At 41.9% G+C, this 19,380-nt stretch overlaps 1 protein-coding gene across 1 annotated transcript in view; it reads left to right on the forward strand.

Annotated features, from left to right (window-relative positions):
* Positions 1,280–19,380, forward strand: part of LOC108637647 (fatty acid desaturase 2-like protein FADS2P1) — a 42,565-nt gene continuing 24,464 nt past the window's right edge. The window contains exons 1-2 of the mRNA XM_018059082.1: positions 1,280–1,834; positions 14,432–14,542. Of these exons, the coding sequence (XP_017914571.1) occupies positions 1,514–1,834; positions 14,432–14,542 (432 nt within the window). The 5' untranslated portion in view covers positions 1,280–1,513. The remainder of the gene's footprint in view (positions 1,835–14,431; positions 14,543–19,380) is intronic.

Here is a 19,380-nt window from a genome sequence, read left to right on the forward strand (position 1 = left end):
AAAAATAAATAAATAAAACAAAACCAAAGTAGAGTGCCAACTGAAGAATAAAGCAAAGAAAACAAAAGAGACAAAAATTATCAGAAATCATTAAAAGATAATTAAAATGACTGAAAGATGAAATCTTCACACTTTTGGAAATAGGGATGGCTCTTGAGAATTTGGGCTTCCCTGGTGGCTCAGATGGCAAAGCATCTGCCCACAATGTGGGGGAGACCCAGGTTCAATCCCTAGATTGGGAAGATCCCCTGGAGAAGGAGATGGCAACCCACTCCAGTATTCTTGCCTGGAAAATCCCATGGACAGAGGACCCTGGTAGGCTACAGTCCATGGGGTTGCAAAGACTTGGACACCACTGAGCAACTTCACGTTCTTGAGAATATTATACTAAGTGAAAAAAATCAAGCAGAGAAAGACAGCTACCATATGACTTCACTCCTTTCTGGATACAAACGTGAAATGTTAAAAGCAAACATACAGTGCAGCGGCTCCTCGAGTGGGAGTGCGGGGAGGATGGTAGAATGGGTAAAGAAGGTCAACTGCATGGCGACTGATGGAAAATAACACTTTTGGTGGTGAGCACGCTGTACTGCTTCAGAAGTTGAATTATAATTTCCCACACCTGAAATTTATATAATGTTGTAAACCATGTAACCTTAATAGGGTGTTACAAACATTTTAAAGTCAAAAATGCTTTTTTCAGAAGTTTAAAACCCTTAAGGAGAAATAACAGCTGTCAAAAGAACAATTTGCTGTATGACTGAGGGAATTCAAACAGGGGTTCTATGACAGTCTGAAAGGGTGGGATGGGGAGGGAGATGCAAAGGATATGGTCGTACCTGTGGCTGATTCTTGTTGATGTATGACAGAAAGCCACAAAATTCTGTAAAGCAATTATCCTTCAGTTCAGATTTTTTAAAAGAAAATTTTTAAGTAATCTGAGAAAAGAAGAAGAAAAGGAAAATTTCCAATCTTAACAACAACAAAGAAAGAACATTTCCCAATTCCAGGAGGCGTTCATAGCCTCCTAGAGGTTTTGCAAGCTTCTGCTCATGTGTTGAGTTAAAACAACTCTTCCTTTCAATGGGGGAGAGCTAATGAGCCTGACCCAGCATGATGCCAGTGCAGACAGCAAAGAAGGAGCCCAGCCCCTCCTCCCAGGGGTCAGGCCACACCATTCCCTGGGCTGTGATTGGCTCCAGCTCTTGACTAAAGGACACAATGATGAATAAGAACTCTGCTAAAAGATCAGCCAGCAGAGAGAAGAGAGAAAGGTAGACCAACATTCTGGAGTGCGGGGAAATTCTTCATCAGGATAAAAAAGACTCAGGACAGAGAAATGAGAGGCTGGGAAGGAACTCACTATCAGGTTTGCCAAGAGTCAAGTAGGCTAAACAGTTTTCTTTGAAGGCTTCTTACTTCACAGGAGAGGGAAAAGGTCATTCTGTAGTTCAATCAGGTGAGAATTAGAAATTCCAGGTGTCAAGTCAGAAATTCTAAAAGTACAAAGACAATGGAGTTTGAAGAAAAGCCTGAGGGCAATGGGAGCCTCGTAGATGAGAACCAGCTGGACCTAGGTGCGAAGCATCAGCCAAACAGGAAACCAGGAGCAAGTGGGAAAGCCAAGCTCTCTGCAAGGCAGCAGGCAAATGCAAAGTGCGACCTGCCCAGAAAAAGCCTCAACAGGTACACCTGGCAGGAGATCCAGAGACACAATCTGAAGACTGATCAGTGGCTGGTGATCAATCGCAAGGTCTACGATGTTACTGGCTGGGCGGACAGGCATCCTGGTGGGCGGCAAGTCCTCAAGCACTACGCTGGGGAAGATGCCACGGTAAGGAGCTCAAAGCCTGCCCTCTCTCTCTCTGTTCCAGGTGCTGGGTGGCTGGGACCTTGGCTGTCTTTCCAAAACCATTTCAAGTACGTGTTCAAGCTCCATGATCACTCATCTCCCAAACCAACTTTTCAGTATTCCTATCCAGCAAAAACTTGAAAGCTAATTAAGCCTCAAGGTCTAGCTATTATTTGCACTGGGTTTGGGGTGGGCTCAGATGCTGACAGTAGATACTATGTGTATTGCAGGTTTTGGTTTTTGTTCTTGGCATTATGTTTTTTGTTTTATTTGTTTGGTTTTGAAATGTAGTTATTGTCTCATAAGAAGAAAATTACAAATAGGTGAGTAAATTCTGGAAAAAATATCATGACCCAAGTAGAAATTTCTCCGACTCCTACAACTGGAGTGCATGAAGTAGACAGCAGTCCATCTGGCGAGCATCAGAGTGTTGAGCGGTGTTTGAAGCGTACAGTGACACAGGCTTTCAGACTTTGTAGAGCTCTTTTTAGTCGTGCAGTTCATTCAGTGGGATACAGGTGATACAGCCCACTTTTATGGAAGAACTAACTGAAATCAGAGTGGTTAAGTGACTGACTCAAGTTTACCAAGCCAGCAGATCTCAAATTCAAAACACTTATCTTTCTTAACTTTTAGTCTTAACCACTTTCCTTCACTGGTTTTCCTCATGACTCTCCTCCACCAAAATAGCTGAAAAAAATAGACTTTCAATGGATGCCTAACATCATGTATGTTAAGTAGCTTTCAGTTCAGTTCAGCCGTTCAGTCATGTCTGACTCTTTGCGACCCCATGAATTGCAGCATGCCAGGCCTCCTTGTCCATCACCAACTCCTGGAGTTCACTCGAACTCATGTCCATCAAGTTGGTGATGCCATCCAGCCATCTCATCCTCTGTCGTCCCCTTCTCCTCCTGCCCACAATCCCTCCCAGCATCAAAGTCTTTTCCAATGAGTCAACTCTTCGCATGAGGTGCCCAAAGTAGTGGAGTTTTAGCTTTAGCATCAGTCCTTCCAAAGAACACCCAGGACTGAGCTCCTTTAGAATGGACTGGTTGGATCTCCCCGCAGTCCAAGGGACTCTCAAGAGTCTTCTCCAGCACCACAGTTCAAAAGCATCAATTCTTCGGCCCTCAGCTTTCTTCACAGTCCAGCTCTCACATCCATACAGCCACATTGAACTCTTTGCGACCCTATGGACCACATCCTGCCTGGCACCTCTGTCCTTGGGATTCTCCAGGCATGAATACTGAAGTGCGTTGCCATGCTCTTTTCCAGGGGATCTTCCTGAGCCAGGGATCGAACCTGTATCTCTTACCTCTCCAGCAATGGCAGGAGTATTCTTTACCATCAGCACCACTTGGGAAGCCCTAAGATACCATATACACATTCAAAGGCATGGCCTCACTTAAACCTCACCATAAGGAAAGTGAATGGTATTCCCATATTGAAGATGAAAAACACTGATGCTAACACATGAAAATAATGTATCTCACAGTCCACAAATAACAGTGACAAATTTTAAAATCAAATAGGTTTTTTACCATAAAGCCCTTGAGAGCTGATCTTAAAAATAAAATTTCCATTTAATATTGAAGAAGGAGGTTTCTCAATCCTTAAATATATTTAGGAATCCCTTCTAAAATATTCTATAAGAAAGTTGGTTTTAGCCCAATTAGGAACGTTTTCTCCATATTATACACACAAAGAAATGGAGAATAAAAGGTGTTAAATAAACTAATTCAAGATCAGAAAATTAGCGTATTATCGAGTAGAAATTTAAACAGATTATTTTTATGTTACCCTTATTGTTTTCATGTTAGTATATAATTTTTCCAACTGGTTTCAAAGCATAGGACTAAAAATATTGATTCATGAAGCTCTGCTCTGTGAGTGTTACCTGACTGATAAAAACAGAATACACAAGCATACGGCAAGTTTGCAAAGTAAGAAAGATTTTGGGTTTTGACACTAGCAACATCTTCTTTCCCCAATTCTCATTTTCTCCAAATTTCTCAACTTCTCTGTCTAATCAAGGTCTTCTACCATCTTCTTGTCTTGATTCTGTAGTCAGAGGAATGCCTTTATGGACACACCCTTCCACATCTCCACCACTCCAACCTGATCTGATATTTTTAAAGCAAAGCTCAACCTTTTCCTGGGAAAGTGTGCATGAGCTTGTAGTCCATGATGGGAGTCTCACATGTGTCAGGAAAACCCTAGGAAGCCAGAGAGCTGAGGATAGAAGAAGCCAAGTGACAGGCATTTGTGTAAGAATTGAGAGAAAAATTAACAAAAATAAAGGGAAAATATACTTGTTGATGAATAACAGAAAACCACAAAATTCTGTAAAGCAATTCTACTTCAATTAAAAAAAAAATAAAGTGGCAAAAAAAGAGGGAAAAAATACCACAGATCTCATCTCCACAACACAAAGAAAATATGGACGATGCTTTTCTAACACAAGCCACAGAATCAGCTCAGAGGATGTGTTAGAAAAATATGTACCTTCAACCACCTTGAATATAACTGGTAGATGTAGCTTGCAGAAAGCAGGTCAGCTGATGAATTTGCAATTTGCTGGTGAGTTTTTAATCTCCCAGAAGTTAGAGAAAGACCACGATTCTGCATCCAATTCTAGTCAACAAGGAAGAATTGATTAATAAAATAGAAACAATCAGAACCTGTGGGAAAATACCCATGACACCTCAGGATTTGTGTCTTAAGGATGAACACCCTGAGCATGGTCAGTCATGTACCCTAGACTTTTAGAAGGCAGATCCAGAATGTTCAGAGGAATGTCCCCAGTGGATGATGGCTAGAGAAGATGGAAGGGTGCCAGGAGAATTCTGACAACCGCGGTATTCCATGGCCACTCAGAGTCCATGGAGCCTGAGGTGCGGTATACTGGTTAGATAAGCCTGGGAAAGTCCCTGAAATGCTCTGGAACTCAGCTTCATCATCTGCATAATGGGAGTGACCTTACCCATCTAATTAGTAAATGAGACTAAAGCTTGTAAAGTGTTTAGCATAATGCCAGACACACTTTTCATTAAACCATAGCTATTGTAATTTGTATCACACGTCCATAGACTCAGAGGTGTGCTTAACATTTCCTGTTTACGAACTGCTTAGAAATCCTGATTGTTTGCTGCCAACTCTTTGGGAACAGAGGAGTATGTGGTGGGGAAACGGCGAGACTCTAGTTAGAGAACCTGAGGTCAGATGCTGTCTCTCTACAGCCTAAGAAGTGTTTGCAGGTGGTGCCCTGAAAGGCAAATGTGCACCAAATATGATCTCTGTGCACAAGCCCTGGACCATAGCTGCACCTGCCCAGAGGGGGGCATCTTTCCCTATTTACATAGAAACTCTTCTCCAAGCGTCCATCCTTCTCATGAAAAGTACATAATGATACCAAGGTAGCTTGTTCCATAGGGTCACTCATTCATTCATTCATTCATTCGCATGGTCAATCATTCCAAAACTTTTTGAGGTTCCAGTCTAATGATTAAGAGTACAAATTTGGGCATGAAAGAGGTGTGGTTTGAATCTGGTCTCCACTACTTACTAGGAATGTCCTGAGGAGCTTGCTGAAGTCTTGGAGCCTCAGCTCCTTTATCTAGAAAGTGGGATAATGATACTTTTATCTTAGTATGGATGTCAAAGTCATCAGAGATAAAATAAAGGTTTTCTTCTTATACCTGGCACAGATTAAACACTGAAAAAATGGCATTTATTATTCCTTAGTTATTCTGAGATAAGTTGTCATTTTGTCCAAAGATTTTACTAAGAGTTAGTTAGTTAGTTCAGTTGCTCAGTCATGTCTGACTCTTTGCCACCCCATGGACCACAGCATGCCAGGCCTCCCTGTCCATCACCAACTCACAGAGTTTGCTTAAAATCATGTCCATTGAGTCAGTGATACCCTTCAACCATCTCATTCTCTGTCATCCCCTTCTCCCACTTTCAGTCTTTCCTAGCATCAGGGTCTTATCAAATGAGTCAGTTCTTCGCATCAGGTGGCCAAAGTATTGGACTTTCAGATTCAACGTCAGTCCTTCCAAAGAATATCCAGGACTGATTTCCTTTAGGATGGACTGGTTGGATCTCCTTGCAGTCCAAAGGACTCTCAAGAGTCTTCTCCAACATCGTAGTTCAAAAGTATCAATTCGTCAGCACTCAGCTTACTTTATAGCCCACTCACACATCCATACATGACTACTGGGAAAAAATCATAGACTTGACTAGATGGACCTTTGTTGGCAGAGTAACCTCTTTGCTTTTTAATATGCTGTCTACGTTGGTCATAATTTTTCACCCGAGGAGTAAATGTCTTTTAATTTCATGGCTGTAATCACCATCTGCAGTGATTTTGGATCCCCCAAAAATAAAGTCTGACACTGTTTCTACTGTTTCCCCATCTATTTCCCATGAAGTGATGGGACCAGATGCCATGATCTTCGTTTTCTGAATGTTGAGCTTTAAGCCAACTTTTTCACTCTCCTCTTTCACTTTCATCAGAGGCTCTTTAGTTTCGTTCATCTGCATAACTGAGGTTACTGATATTTTGCCTGGCAATCTTGGTTCCAGCTTGTGCTTCTTCCAGCCCAGCGTTTCTCATGAGGTACTCTGCATACAAGTTAAATAAGCAGGGTGACAATATACAGCCTTGACATACTCCTTTTCCTCTTTGGAACCAGTCTGTTATTCCATGTCCAGTTCGAACTGTTGCTTCTTGACCTGCATATGAATTTCTCAAGAGGCAGGTCAGGTGGTCTGGTATTCCTATCTCTTTCATAATTTTCCACAGTTTACTGTGATCCACATAGTCAAAGGCTTTGGCATAGTCAATAAAACAGAAAAATATGTTTTCCCAGAACTCCCTTGATTTACTGATGATCCACCAGATGTTGGCAATTTGACCTCTGGTTCCTCTGCCTTTTGCTAAATCAACCTTGAAAATCTGCAAGATTCATGGTTCACGTAATGCTGAAGCCTGGCTTGGAGAATTTTGAGCATTACTTTACTAGTGTGTGAGATGAGTGCAATTGTGCCCTAGTTTGAACATTCTTTGGCATTGCCTTTCTTAGGGATAGGAATGAAAACTGACCTTTTCCAGTCCCATGGTCACTGCTGAGTTTTTCCAAATTTTTGGCATAATGAGTGCAGCACTTTCACAGCATTGTCTTTTAGGATTTGAAATAGCTCAACTGGAATTCCATCACCTCTCACTAGCTTTGTTTGTAGTGATGCTTCCTAAGGCCCACTTGACTTCACATTCCAGGATGTCTGGCTCTAGCTGAGTGACAATACCATCATGATTATCTGGGTCAGTGAAGATCTTTTTTGTACAGTTCTTCTGTGTATCCTTGCCAACTCTTCTTAATATCTACTGCTTCTGTTCCGTCCATACCATTCTGTCCTTTATAGACCATCTTTGTAGGAAATGTTCCCTTGGTATCTACAACTTTCTTGAAGAGATCTCTAGTCCTTTCCCATTCTGATTGTTTTCTCTATTTCTTTGCATTGACCGCTGGAGGAAGGCTTTCTTATCACTTCCTTGGTATTCTTTGGAACTCCGACATTCAAATGGATATATCTTTCCTTTACTCCTTTGCTCTTGCACTTCTCTTCTATTCAAAGCTATTTGTAAGCCCTCCTCAGACAGCCATTTTGCCTTTTTGCATTTCTTTTTCTTGGGGATGGTCTTGCTCCCTTTCTCCTGTACAATGTCACGAACCTCCATCCATAGCATCATCAGGCACTCTATCAGATCTAGTTCCTTGAATCTATTTCTCAGTTCCACTTAATGAATACTTACAGATTTGATTTAGGTCATACTTGAATGGCATAATGGTCTTCCCCACTTTCTCCTATTTAAGTCTGAATTTGCTAATAAGGAGCTTCATGATCTGAGCCACAGTCAGCTCCCAGTCTTGTTTTTGCTGACTCTATAGAGCTTCCTCCACCTTTGGCTGCAGAAATATAATATATCTTTTTACCAGTGTTGACGATCTGGTGATGTCCATGTGTAGAGTCTTCTCTTGTGTTGTTGGAAGAGGGTAAGTCTATTATACAAGACACAGGCACATCAATTCCTATTATAGAACATATTGTTTATTTGATTGTTTCTTCAAAATATATGATTTAAAACTAATGCACAATGCTAATAACTAAAGTCAAGGCTTAGGACCTTCTCACCTAGAAAAGCTTACCTATGAAAAGCCAGAAACAACCTATATGTCCAACAAGAGGAATTAATCACATAAATTACAACATGTCCGTATGAAGCATCCTGCATGCTAAGTTGGGCTAAGTTACTTCAGTCATCTCTGACCCTATGGACTATAGCCCACTAGGCTCCTCTGTCCTTGGGGATCCTCCAGGCAAGAATATTGGAGTGGGTTGTCCTGCTCTCCTCCAGGGGAATCTTCCCTACCAGGAACCGAACCTGCATCTCTTATGTCTCCTGCATTGGCAGGTGGGTTCTTTACCACTAGCACAACCTGGGAAGTCCCAAGTTTTATACAAGCAAGTGAACTATATTTCCGGGCTCCACAAAAGAAGTAAACACACACCTCTTGTGAGGTATGCACAAGAGCAGACAATTCAGAACAAAGGAGTCATGGTTATTACCAAAGCTGCATGCTAAGCCACCTCAAGTCTGAACATCAGGGTCTGAGAGGGACACTGAGAAACTCAAGCTCTTCATCGGAATAAAAATCCAATATGACAGGAAAAAGTTGACAAAAGCCTGGAGGAAATATAGCAAAATTTGTTTCAACTGCTTGGAAGACTGCAAGGTGGACGAGGATAGAGCTGTGTGCAGGTCCAAAAGACTCATGTGGAATCAGCAGAGGCAAGGCTGGGGTGGGGCAAGAGAGGAGGTGTGCAGAGGTGGCATACAGATCAGGTTCACGTCACGAGTAAGCACCAGCAGAATAGGTCTCCCGGCTTGGCCACATCCTTTGCTCAGCTCAATCCTGGTCGATATGTTGGCTTGAGGGTGAGAAGAGGGGAAGGAGGAAGAGAGGATGAAGGGTGTGCGAGGTAAAGAAAGAGACAAGAGAAGGAGGAGGGGGAGAAAGGGTCTTGAGTTCTGAGCAAAGGCCTCTGGATTTTACCATCGCTGTAGGTCTTCCTCTCCTCCCACTGCAGGTAATGACACTTCTCTAGCCCAGCGTCCCTCCCTACACCCAGTCCTACAGGGAAACCAACCAGGATTCTAGCTGCTTGTAAAAGGAAAGTTGTCATGAGTCATAACTGCATCTTTTGTGGGCTGTCAACAGTTTTTACTTTAAAATTAGATTTTCATTTGAATGATGGTTCAAGTTGAAAACAAGGTGCAAGAGTAAAGGGACAAGCGCAGTTAAAGGGCTAATGGGCGGCAAAGGCCACGAAGAGGGACTCTTTCTCAAACGTCAGCCGGTGGTGAAGTAAAGGCTGAAGATCAAGAAGCGTTAGTCAAGGCAGAATGGATACAGGCATCTGTATGGCTGAGTCCCTTTGCTGTCCGCCTGAAGCTATCACAACATTGTTAATAGGCTACGGCCCCATATACATTTTTTTTAAAGAATCAAAAGGAAGGAAAGAGTCCAGGGAACATGCTGAAGTCCTGAGAAAGGCACTGACAACAGAAATGAGGAAGAGGGGTGGATAACCTGGAGACATAATTTATAATAGGGGATAAGTGGCTGGGTAAGTAAGCAGGGGTAAGGAGTCTAAACTGTCTGATGGATGCCTTATGTAGGTAGGTGGGTGGCAGTTGCCATTACGAGATAATGAAGCCAGAAAGATGAACAGGTTTGGTGGGGGCAGTGGAGATAGAGACAGAGTCTGGCCTGGAGCTTAGTTAAGTATATCACAGGAAAAAAATCTCAAACAATGAAAATTCTCAAATAATAGAGTGAGTTATGGCAAAAATAAATAGATAAATAAATACCACTCTGTTTATCCGTGTGGGTGGAGGGGAATCTTAGTGACTTCATGTAAACATTCCCCACTCCAAAGTGGCTCTTTTCCCAAATGAAGGCAAAGACTATATTCTCCAGATAAATCAGCCTATTCAAAACTTGTGATCTCCCAGAAATACAAGGGACCTTGATTTAGCATTTGCCTTGAAACAGGTGAGATCTGAGAAGGAACCAGAAGAGGAACTACCCAAAGGTGTAGGAATGGGTGTCCGTGGTTGGGTATTGAATATTCTGGTGAGGTGGTTTTTTTTTTTTTTTTTTTTTTTTTTTTTTGGCTGTGCTGCAAGGCGTGTGGGACCTTAGTTGCTCAACAGGGATGGAACGCACACCCTCTATTGGAAGCATGGAGTCTTAACCACCAGACTGACAGGGAAGTCCCCTGTGAGCTTTTTGAGATAAGTAAATCAAAATCTATGTTCTAGTTATATTGTTTTGTGACTATATACATAAATTCGCCATGGGTGGGTTTTTTTTTTTTTTCTGAATTTTGGGAAATTTCAACCCACTTCAGAGGAACTGAATAATAATCATAATATAAAAACATCACCATTTTAATAGCATCTGATTCCAAAGCTTAAGCTTTGTGATGCTTGGCTAAGTCTTCGGCAAGGTTTTGTAATGACAGAATAAATGAATGACAGAATAAATGAATGAAGGGATGAATGAGCCCATGGAGCAGACTAAGCAGCATCCACAGTTAGAAAACAAATCGAAGCTTCAGAGATTAAGCAAATTTCCCACATAAACAACATGCTGCACTGCTCCCTATAGTGTATTTTGGTGTAAATTTAATAGGCACACACTGATTGATTGCAGAACAAGATTTGGCAAATGGAGTGTCTCCTGAATTTCAACCCACACATACCCTCTAGGCCAAGTGCCTTGATGCGGGCACAGCCTGTATACAGCAGTTACATTATGAGGACATGATCCTTCTCAGGCCTGCTCACTTTACATACTTGTCCCTCCCACTAGGGATCATACTGCGCTTCCAATAATGGACACACTTCCAGCCCCCATTAAATATCAGCAAAAAATCAGCAGGGTTTCAAAGTCACTGTGAAAGCAAAGATAATCACATCTTTCCCCTCTGCTGATACTGTTTGGGAAATGATCAGTTTTAAGAGTAGCTACAGTGTTAATTTATGAAGGGGTTAGTAAATAGAGATGATGGTTGAGAAGTGAATCAAAAGATAACAGATGAAAATGAGAGATGACAAAGTAGTTAAGAGATCAGAAAATAGAGATGCTGAGGGAGGGGAAGAGACAGCAGTGCTTAAGACCCATATCCTTTGAAATCAATACGTCTCAACTTTCTCCTTTTTAGAGAAGTCATACATTGCTCTATTCATTCACCCTTCCCCTTATTCATCCGACATCTCTTGATCACATGTCATATTCCAGGCACAGCGAAAAACGTCATGTATAATTTAATCAATAATGCATTGTCTCAGTCTTCAAAAAAGTCAAAAGCCACTAGAGAAGGCCTTTGTGAATACACAGGTTCACTGCAGCATCATTTGAAAAGCTTCAGGAACAAAGTGTCATGGGAGCCCAGAAGAGATCATAAATAACTTTCCTACCTGTGTTAAGAAGCCATATTTCATCTGGATGTTCAAGAATGAGAAGGAACTTTTAAGTAGAAAAAAAAAAAATGGAGGAAAGCAGTCAAGCCAAAGGGAGCAGCATGTATTAAAAGCTTCAGAACTGTGCAGGGTCCTGGAGTGTTTACCGAATAGGGAGAGTTCCACTGGACAGGATGAGGCATGAAGCGTATGGTGAGAGGTCAACCTGGAGAAGTAGGTTGGGGCCACAGACAAAGTGACACACGTGATTAAAACCTAAGGTGGGGAAACACTTTACTAACTGCCCAGCATGCACATACTGATCTTAACATCCTCCCAAAACAATCTTGTGTCACCCTTCTTTCAGGAAAAGAACCGTACATGTTAAGACTGGAATGGACCTTTATGGCTTCCTGGCTTTAAAGCCACATAGCCTTGAGTTCAAATCCCAGCTCTCCCACTTACTGTGGCAATGTTCTGAAATTTGGAGTATTTATATGTATAACAAAGATGATGGAACCTCACAGAAGTAAGTTGATGATGATGAATTGGCCCACAGAGCGCCTTGTACACAGGATACACTAAAAACATGGTGTTACTCCCTCTCCCCTTCATTTACCCCTGGACTTTCTCCAGGAGGAGCATCCTTGTCAAATAAAGTTAATTAAGAAAAACAACAACTCATTTTTGAAGGTCTTTTGAGAAGATTTCACAACTTACTCAGTATCTAGACTCTAATAGTGGATTCCTTCAAACTGAATATTCTAAGACTGCCTGAGCCATATTTGCACTGCCCATTAATGCAATGAAAAGAGTTCCACACAGCAGGGCAATTCTTACTCTTCTGGAAAACTCTGTAGGTCTTCAGGCTCTGTTGTCGCAGTATTGACCTGTGAATCTTGCTGAAGATCAGAAGAAACAGTGAACCCAGAGGAATATTAGCTTCAGCACACTGTTCCAGGGCTCTGGGCGATTTCTCAGAATAAGATGCAAGTCCAGGGCCTCTCCCCTGCCCTACACCCTGACCTTGATCCCTCAGAGCATTTCTCGCCCTCCTCTGTTCCTTAACAGCAGGCAGAATATGATTTTCCAGTATGGGCCAGCCACCCTGAAATGTTTTAGTCACATTGTTAATCACCGAATGACTCTCATCCTGGTTAGGTAAACTAACTTTAGAGTCATTGAATGTGACAACGAAAACACATCTTTGAAAGCAGCGTTTCCCAAGGGGGTCAGAGCAAGTGCACAAAGGCAGAAGGAACAGCAGATCCTGGACTGGTTCTCACAGATGCAAATCCCTTCTTACATCACTGAATCTAGAAAAGGGAGTCTAAAGAGTTGATATTGCAGCCTTCTGAATAGCCTCATTCATGTTATATATATACATACAAGCCTATACACATGAAAATGCTCTATGTGTAGGTTTGTATGTAGTTCTAGATGTATCTAAAGTTGCTTTAGGTTTTGAAGATGGAGGGTTCATTGTCTTCACTAAAACAATTCAGAGCTCACTCCGAGTGGAGTATGGAAAGAAACTCTCTGAACTGTTATATTTTATTGAAGAGAAGGAAGGCAGGTGGCTCTTATCCTGTGTATCTTAGTCACTCAGTCGTGTACAACTCTTTGCAAGGCCGTGAACTGTAGCCCATCAGGCTCCCCTGTCCATGGAATTCTCCAGCCCAGAATACTGGAGTAGGTGCCATTCCCTTCTCCAGGGGATCTTCCCAACCCAGAGATCTAACCGGGGTCTCCCGCATTGCAGGCAGATTCTTTACCATCTGAGCCACCAGGGAAGCCCAGAGGCACACGTATAGGAAAGAGAGCTAATATGTTTGAGAATTTACTATAAACCACTCAGATTCTAATCAGCTCACTTAATTTTTATAACTTTATAAATTGAGTAGATATTACCCTCACTCCCATGTTAGGGAAGAGAAAACAGGAGCATGGACTGGTCAAGAGATTTGTCCACAATTACACAGCAAGCATAGACTTATGTGTAGGAAGGCTGCTCGGGGATCCAGTTTCTTAATCAGCACTCTGCAACACCACCACTCCAGGGTATTGTGTGTGGATTCCACATATTCAAATTAATAAACCTTGGTTATTTTTCTTCATATTGACCATTCCTATTCTCAAAACCATAATAGCAAGAAGTCCAGTGTCTTACTCTTGGAGAAACCTCCTTCCCCCAAAGCAGTTTAAATCCCTGGAGGGAAAAAAAAAAAAGTCTGTCTTATTTCCAAACTTAAGCAGGACATGAGAATCAACACAGCTTCTCATAGCCACTTGGAGTTACTACTTAACATGGGAATGGAGTTGGAAAAATATAGTGGGTCAGCTCTATTTTGTGCCTGTCTCCAGCCCCTGCAGAGAATGCTATGGTGCTTTTTTGTTTTTGTTTTTGTTTTAGAAAGAATGCTAAGGCTTCTTCAGTGATAAACTTAGCCAAGAAAGTGCCACTTTAGACAACTAAGGGTTCGAGGGCTTTGCTCCCATGCTCTCTTAGACATTTATTATCATCATCAACTTTAACTTGTCTTTCCTTGGAAATAACTCAATTCAAGAGCCTCTGTCCCCTGGTCCTTGACCAAGAACTGAAAGGGAAACTGATAGATGTGGTTTGCATAGGCAGTCTTGGTTGCTGCACGCTCTAAACGGTGTGGGCAACTTCCACAACAAGCCTGAGGTTTGACTCTAAAAATTCACCATGGCCCACAATCTCAAAGCCAACTACTTCTTCTCATGCTCAATAAAATAAACAACAATCTCTTCCAATGCTTGAGGATCAATTTTCTACCCAGGACTTGCCTAGTAAGCCATGCACTCAGTGGGTGGATCTCCAGTGTGAGGCTCTCATAGAAGAATTTCAAGGGTAACTCTGATCAGTGAACTTGAAGTGTCAACCTAGAGTTAGAAGTAAATGCTCTATAACATAGTCTGTGCTGATTCCTAAGGTCGGTACAGAATGAGGTAAGAAAGGGGAGATATCTGTGAGTAAGCATGTCATTTTTAAGCCTCTAACAGTTCTCTCTGATTCACAGGACGTCTTCAGAGCCATGCATCCGGACCCTGACATTGTGCGGTTGTACCTTAAACCACTGCTTATTGGAGAGCTTGCTCCAGAAGAGCCCAATCAGGAGAGAAACAAAAATGTGAGTGAGGTCTCGGGACCCAAGAGTATGTGGAGAGATGAGGAAGAGGTATATTTCAGGGCCAACTTATCATTTTCTATGGGAAACCAGCCATTCTGCCTGGGAGGACCTGCAATAGCATAAATGCTGCTAAGTCACTTCAGTCATGTCCGACTCCATGCGACCCCATAGACGGCAGCCCACCAGGCTCCCCCATCCCTGGGATTCTCCAGGCAAGAACACTGGAGTGGGTTGCCATTTCCTTCTCCAGTGCATGAAAGTGAAAAGTGAAAGTGAAGTCACTCATTCATGTCCGACTCTTAGCAACCCCATGGACTGCAGCCCACCAGGCTCCTCCGTCCATGGGATTTTCCAGGCAAGAGTACTGGAGTGGGTTGCCATTGCCTTCTCCAAATAGCATAAATGAGTGGATTCCAAATATTTCAAAATAATGACATCCTCCTGAGATCCTCAGACATCTTAAGCCTCTGAGAAACAAAGGAATGGGATGCTTGGCCCTGTGCCAAATGGTAATTCCATGCTTCTAACTACCTACTTCTTGCCATACAACTTACAAGTAACTTTTCTTTTTCCATGACTGCTTACAATTGTTTGATGTTCCCTGTTAAACCAGTTTCCATGAGAGCACAGACTATGTAAATTTTGCTCATCCCTCAGTCCTCAGTACCTACCGGTGCAGGATTGGACCTGTAGTAGGAATTCCATAAATAGCTGTTGAATCAATGATGTGACTATATCCTAATTATAGTTCTTTTTACAATTGGAGAAATTACAGTTCCAGGAGAATAAACTACCTTCTGTAAAGCAAAGACAGGAACTCCAGTTCACCTCTTCCTGGCTCCAGACCTTTGGGTATTCCCCACGAAAAGCACCACTTTTTTATTTCACCAAGACTTTGGTTGACTGAAAAACTGTCTTCAAAGGGCAGGGCCTCCATAAGACTAGAATTCACTAGAATGGTTGCACACAAAGCTTAAAGGGATTTTAGGTAATATTAAGCACTTTTTTTTTTTTTTTTTGCACTTCATGTTTTAAAACAGCTTACAATTGTACCATTCTTTTGAAATACTTTGTACAAGGTAGTGATCCAGATATCACTGTGCGGCAGAAAGAATATGAATTATATTTCCATTTTAAGAAATGAAGAAACAAACTCACAAGGCGATAGGAGGAATCTGAGGAAAGAGGACTGGTTAAGTGCAGGCCCAAGACGAATACTTAGGCTCACTCCTGAGGTCCATGTGCTTCCCTCAAGGCTGTGTGTCAGGAAGCAACGCACGGTACTGAGACGAGTGGGCCATCAGGCACACAGCCTGGACACAGCCCGGTTCCTATGACAAAGTATAGGAGTCGAGATATTGTTGTTCAGTCAGTAAGTCATGCCTGACTCTTCGCGACCCTGTGAACTGCAGCACACCAGGCCTACATGTTCCTACACTATCTCCCAGAGTTTGCTTGAGTTTCCATTGAGTCCATGATGCCATCCAACCATCTCATCCTCTGTCGCCCTCTGCTCTTCCTGTCCTCAACCTTTCCAGGCACCAGGGTCTTTTACAATGAGTTGGTTCTTTCCATCAGGTGGCCAATATATTGGGGCTTCAGCTTAACCATCAGTCATTTCAATGCAAATTCAGGGTTGATTTCCTATAGGGCTGATAGGTTTGATCTCCATGCTGTCCAAGGGACACCTAAGAGTTTTCTCCAACACCACAGTTCAAAAGCAACGATTCTCTGATGCTCAGCCTTCTTTCAGGTCCAACTCTCACATCCATACCTGACTACTGGAAAACCCATCGCTTTGGCTATATGGACATTTGCTGGCAAAGTAACGTCTCTGCTTTTGAACATGCTATTTAGGTTTGTCACTGCTTTTCTTCCAAGGAGCAAGCATCTTTCAATTTCATGGCTGCAGTCACCAGCTTCAGTGACTTTTGGAGCCCAAGAAAATAAAGTCTGTCACTGTTTCTATTTTTCCCCATCTATTTGCCATAAAGTGATTGGACTGAATGCCATGATCTTCATTTTTTGAATGTTGAGTTTGAAGCCAGCTTTTTTACCCTCCTCTTTCACCTTCATCAACAGACTCTTTAATTCCTCTTCACTTTCTGCCATTAGAGCGGCATGATCTTATCTGAAGTTGTTGATATTTCTCCCAGCAATTTTGATTCCAGCTTCTGCTTCATCCAGCACAGCATTTCACATGATATTCTCTGCATATAATTTAAATATGCAGGGTGATAATATACAGCCTTGACATACTCCTTTCTCAATTTGGATCCAGTCCATTGTTCCAAGTCTGGTTCGAACTGTTGCTTCTTGACCTGCATACAGGTTTCTCAGGAGGCAGGAAACATGGTCTAGTACTCCCATTTTGTTATGAGTTTTCTGCAGATTGTTGCGATCCACAAAGGGTCAGAAGAAACAATAAACCCAGAGGAATGTTAGAGTAGTCAGTGAAGCAGGTTTTGTTTTTGTTTTTGTTTTTTTAATTCTCTTACTTTTTCCATGATCCAACAGATATTGGTAATTTGATTTTTTGATTCCTCTTCCTTTTTGTAAATCCAACTTGTACATCTGGAAGTTCTCAGTTCATGCACTGTTGAAGCCTAGTTTGAAAGATTTTGAGCATTACCTTGCTAGCATGTGAAATGAGAGCAATTATGTGGTATTTTGAATGTTCTTTGGTCTTGCCTTTCTTTGGGATTGGAATGAAAACTGATTTTTCAAGTCCTGTGACCACTGCTGAGTTTTCCAAATTTGCTAGCTTATCGAGTGTAGCACTATAATAGCATTATCTTTTGGGATTTCAAATAGTTCAGCTGGAATTACACCACCTCCATTAGCGTTAAATCGCCTCCATTAGCATTTTTCACATCAGTGCTTTCTAAGGCCTACTTGACTTCACACTCCAAAATGTTTGGCTCTAGGTGAATGACCATATCATTGTGGTTATCTGGATCATTAGAACTTTTTTTGTAGAATTCTCTTTATTCTTGCCACATCTTCTCACTATCTTCTTTTCAGTGCGGTCTTTACGATTTCTGCCCTTTATTGTGCCCATCTTTGCATGAAATGTTCCCTTGACATCTCCAATTTTGTTGAAGAGATCTCTAGTTTTTCCAATTCTATCATTTTCCTCTACTTCTTGCTTTGTTTGTGTAAGAATGCTTTCTTATCTCTACTTGCTATTCTCTGGAACTCTGCATTCAGTTGGGTGTATCTTTCCTTTTCTCCTTTGCCTTTCACTTCTCTTCTTTTCTCAGATATTTGTAAGGCCTCTTCAGATCCCACTTTGCCATTTTGCTTTTCTTTTCCTTGGGGATGAGTTTTATCACCACCTCCAGTACAATGTCATGAGCCTCTGTCCGTAGTTCTTCAGGCGCTCTATCAGATCCCATCCCTTGAATTTATTTGTCACTTCCACTGTATTACTGCAAGTTCCTACCTGAATGGCTTAGTGGTTTTCCCTACTTTCTTCAGTTTCAGTCTGAATTTGGCAATAAGGAGTTCGTGATCTGAGCCATAATCAGCTCCCGGTCTTGTTTTTGCTGATATATAGAGCTTTTCCATCTTTGGCCACAAAGAATATAATCAATCTGGCTTCAGTACTGACGATCTGGTGATGTCCATGTGTAGAGTCGTTTCTTGTGTTGTTGGAAGAGGGTGTTTGCTTTAACCAGTGCATTCTCTTGGCAAAAATGTGTCAGCCTTTGCCTAGTTTCATTTTGTACTCCAAGGCCAAGCTTGCCTATTACTCCAGGTATCTCTTAACTTCCTACTTTTGTGTTCCAATTCCCTATGATGAAAAGGATATCTTTTTTTTGGTGTTAGTTCTAGAAGGTGTGGTAGGACTTCAGAGAACCATTCAAATTCAGCTTCTTCAGCATTAGGGGTCAGGGCATAGATTTGGATTACTGTGATACTGAATGGTTTGCCTTGGAATCGAACAGAGATCATACTCTCATTTTTGAGACTGCACCCAAGTACTACATTTTAGACTCTTTTGATGACTATGAGAGCTACTCCATTTCTCCTAAGGGATTCTTGACCACAGTAGTAGATACAATGGTCATATGAATTAAATTCACCCATTCCCTTACATTGTAGTTCACTGATTCCTAAAATGTTGATGTTCACTCTTGCCATCTCCTGCTTGACCACGTGCAGTTTACCTTGATTCATGGACCTAACTTTCCAGGTCTCTATGCAATATTGTTGTTTACATCATCAGGCTTTACTTTCCCCACTAAACACATCCATAACTGGGTGTCATTTCTGCCTTGGCCTAGTCTCATATTCTTTCTGGTACTATTTCTCCACAGTTTCCCAGTAGTATATTGGACATCTCCTTACCTGGGGGGGCTCATCTTTCAGTGTCATAGCTTTAGCCTTTTCATACTGTTCATGGGATTCTTGAGGCAAGAATGCTGAAGTTGTTTGCCATTCCCTTCTGACCATGTTTGGTCACAACTTTCCACCATGGCCCATCCGTCTTGGGACCCTGACTCTGTAGGGCTTGACACTGTGGGATATGAGTCTAGGCCAGTTACCAAACCTGTCTGTGGTTCAGTGTCTCTCTGTGTGAAATAGCAACAATAGAATCAACCATATAAGTGTTATTGAGAGATTACTGAAAGAGTTAAACGCATTTAAAGTGCTTAGAACAGTGCCCGGAATGTAGAAAATGTTCAATAAACTTTAGAGACTACAGTTATCATAAACTCAGCAGTCACGCAAGTAACTTGCAAGCCTCTAAGTTTACAGAGTCATTTAGGGCAGGACGCACTAGGGTAATAAGAGGAAATGATGCAGAGCTTTGTTGTTTCCCCTAAATATTT

The sequence above is a fragment of the Capra hircus genome, chromosome 15, assembly GCF_001704415.2.
Source record: "Capra hircus breed San Clemente chromosome 15, ASM170441v1, whole genome shotgun sequence".
Classification (NCBI taxonomy): Eukaryota; Metazoa; Chordata; class Mammalia; order Artiodactyla; family Bovidae; genus Capra; species Capra hircus.